This window comes from Nematolebias whitei, chromosome 6 (assembly GCF_014905685.2).
Source record: "Nematolebias whitei isolate Nwh7 chromosome 6, NemWhi1, whole genome shotgun sequence".
Taxonomy (NCBI): domain Eukaryota; kingdom Metazoa; phylum Chordata; class Actinopteri; order Cyprinodontiformes; family Rivulidae; genus Nematolebias; species Nematolebias whitei.
The window spans coordinates 18,398,366-18,402,047 of record NC_056503.1 but is presented as its reverse complement, the minus strand read 5'-3'; the positions used below and the strand labels follow the sequence as shown (position 1 = coordinate 18,402,047).

Here is a 3,682-nt window from a genome sequence, read left to right as displayed (position 1 = left end):
CCATAAAATTAACCCAAAATGCATAACTGCCGCCGATGGCAGCCACAGAATTAACACCCATGAGGTAGGTAATAATTAATAGTTATTAATTATTACATATAAACAATTTAGACACAAATCATTTTGTATACCTAAAGTATAATAGCAAGTTAAACTTTAAACAAAAGCCGATTTCGGTGTACCAAAACTTATCTGAAATATACACGTTAACGTCCTTGAGGGGGCGGGCTGAGTCGTAACCATAGCGACAGAAGCTGAACCAATCAGGAAGCTAGCCTTCTCAAACGGGGATAAAAGGCCGGAAATGACACACGCCCACCGAGCATTTCCGGGAGGCGCACACGGCGACGGTTCGTTCTTAATGCTCCATTTATATGCATATATCTTATTAATGTAATTGTTTGTCTCTGAATATCTGTACCCCATGTTGCGTCAAATAAATCTTTTATACGAAGGGCGACGCCTCAGCCGTTTTGAACACGACGTGGACCCAGTCAAAGATCAGACATCAGACAAAGATCCAGTCCCCCGGCACAAACAGAGTAATGTTGTGTATGCTGTTCAGTGTCAGGAGGGCTGTGATCAGTCTTACATCGGGGAAACTAAACAGCCACTGGCCAAAAGGATGGCACATTACAGAAGATCAACATCATCAGGCCAGGATTCTGCGGTCTACACTCATCTCCAGGCCAGCGGTCACTCTTTCAGGGATGAAGATGTTCACATCCTGGATAGAGAGGAACGATGGTTTGAGAGAGGAGTAAAGGAGGCCATCTTTATGAAAATAAATCGTCCATCATTAAACAGGGGTGGAGGCCTCCGTGTTCAACTGTCCCCCTCTTACAATGCTGTGATTGCTAGTATCACTCAACCCTCTGTGAATAGTAAACAGCCATCAGTGTGCTAATGATCCATTGTTAGGCTGATGGTCCTTCTTGACCATGTGAGCAGCTGGTTTTGGTCGTCAGCAGCAAAACTGGTTGATCCACTCTGAGTAGGTGCTGTTTATAAGACTGAGCTGAATACAGCACCTCAGACTGAGGAAATCTTTCGGATGAAAGATGAAACATTTCTACACTTTCTGTTGTTTTACTTTGTTTTGTTTTTTTGAATGTCCAGAGGACCAGATTAAACTTTTTTATACAAAAAGGATGGTTCACGGTAACACAAGAGGAGAAATTCACCCACAAGCTGTGATGTACAAGAAACGAGTGAAACGGAACCCACATAAGACTGTACTGCCACCTTCAACCTGGAACATAAATATGAAATTAAGTAAACAAAAATAAATATGAATAATATTTAAGAATTTCAAAACAAACAAACAAACATGGGCCTCATATTCACATATAAAAATAGTTGAAAATGGCCCCAGCCTTTAGCTCAGTCAGCTAATCTTTTCTCAGGTATGGTGACTCAAGCAGGCTGTGAGAGTCCACCAATGCAGGACTGAGCAGAATGAGGACAGCTGGGAGTGCACCTGTAAAACCACAAAATAAAATATAGCATAAAATACGGTTAGCAAGACTGTTTAAATTATTGAATTTGTTGACATTATTATTAGTTATTTCTGTGAAGATCAAACATTTTGTGAGTCTGTGCAACTTGATCTCTCCATGACTTACATGACAAGTTTATAATGTACCATCTTAATTTGATGTTTACCTGTGGGTGGATGTGCCACCACAGTGAAGTGAGTTTTACGTGGACTCCAGTAGCAGCTTCAGCCTGGCTAGCTTTCTGTGAGAGGACAAGCTGCCGTTTCTGAGCTCTCTAAAAGCAGACTCTCTCTTAGCTGGTGCGGTGAAATCATTCCAGGTGAAGATAGAAGGAACAGCTCATATATGGTAGCTCAGATATGGTTGTTTTCTTGCCCCACAAGAACAGCCAGGAACTCAACAAAAGCAACCGCACCGAGACTGAGCCATTTTCCTCACTGTCTTATGCTAACGCTATAGGTACCGGAAATTGTTGAACACCACATCCGCTTTAAAACGCGGAAGCGTGAAAAAGTCTATTGAGAGGAGCCAGTTGAAGTGGCTCGGACATCTGGTTAGGGTGCCTCCTGGACGCCTCCCTGGTGAGGTGTTCTGGGCATGTCCCACCGGGAGGAGACCCAGAGGAAGACCCAGGACACGCTGGAGGGACTATGTTTCTCGGCTGGCCTGGGAACGCCTTGTGATTCCCTTGGAGGAGCTGGCCCAAATGCCTGGGGAGAGGGAAGTCTGGGTCTCCCTACTTAGGCTGCTACCCCCGCGATCCGACCCAGGATAAGCGGAAGAGAATGGATGGATGGACGGATGGATAAATAAAGGTTGAATGAATTATGACTTTAGAAAGTGGCCGCTCAGTTAAAATGTATTAACAGAGGTCTGGTCCCTTGTGACTTGGTGGTCAAGTCCCCCTAGTGGTCTGGTGCACTTCAGTTTTTTTGGAGTTTGTAGCATTTCTTACTTGAAGTTGTTTTGGTGTTTTTGGTATTTGCAGCATTTTTCCTTTGTATTCGTTTTTTTGAGTGTGTGTTTCTTCATCTATTGTCTGTGATTGAAGATTTTTTTTTTTTTTTTTGAGTTCAAAACATCATCACATCATTCATGTGGTTGCAGCACATTTTAACTGTTTGCTGTGCGTTTAGCTCTTTGCAGCTCATTTGCACCTGTCGCCCACCATGGAGGCGGGACTCCGGCTACTCTAGCTGTGAAAGACGTGTGTACCTCTTCTGGGGTAAGTTGAACTAGACTTTTACAGAAGCGCTCATACAAAAAAAAAAAAGACCTATTAGACAAATACAAAAATTGAAAGTTTGATAAAGGAACCAAAAAAAAAACATTACTTAAAGGAATGTGTTATTTTATGATATATGTGATTAAAAAAGACAAAACAAGGATTATTATTCACAGCTAAACTGCTTTCCTCTGGTGTGGATCATGTGTTTGTTTAAATCTGACATCTGTCCAAACATTTGTCCACAAAGATCACAAGCAAATGGTTTCCGTCCTGTATGGACTATCATGTGTCTATTTAAAGTGGACTTCTGACTAAACTTTTGTCCACAAAGATCACAAACAAATGCTTTCTGTCCTGTGTGGACTATCATGTGTTTGTTTAAATGTGATTTCTGTCTAAACTTTTGTCCACAAAGATCACAAGCAAATGGTTTCTGTCCTGTGTGGACTATCATGTGTTTGTTTAAATCTGACTTCTGTCCAAACCTTTGTCCACAAAGATCACAAACAAATGCTTTATGTCCTGTGTGGACTATCATGTGTGTGTTTAAATGTGACTTATGTCCAAACCTTTGTTCACAAAGATCACAAGCAAATGGTTTCTGTCCTGTGTGGACTATCATGTGTCTGTTTAAATGTGACTTCTGTCCAAACCTTTGTTCACAAAGATCACAAGCAAATGCTTTCTGTCCTGTGTGGACTATCATGTGTCGATTTAAACTTGACTTCTGACCAAACCTTTGTCCACAAAGATCACAAGCAAATGGTTTCTGTCTTGTGTGGACTATCATGTGTTTGTTTAAATCTGACTTCTGTCCAAACCTTTGTCCACAAAGATCACAAGCAAATGTTTTCTGTCCTGTGTGGACAATCATGTGTCTGTTTAAATCTGACTTCTGTCCAAACTTGTGTCCACAAAGATCACAAGCAAATGGTTTCTGTCCTGTGTGGACAAT

The 3,682-nt window shown here is 41.6% G+C and overlaps 1 protein-coding gene across 1 annotated transcript in view; it reads right to left on the bottom strand.

Moving 5' to 3' along the window:
- Positions 1-2,890: 2,890 nt before the first annotated feature.
- Positions 2,891-3,682, bottom strand: part of LOC119411560 (zinc finger protein OZF-like) — a 1,724-nt gene continuing 932 nt past the window's right edge. The window contains exon 2 of the mRNA XM_037678513.1: positions 2,891-3,380. Within this exon, the coding sequence (XP_037534441.1) occupies positions 2,891-3,380 (490 nt within the window). The remainder of the gene's footprint in view (positions 3,381-3,682) is intronic.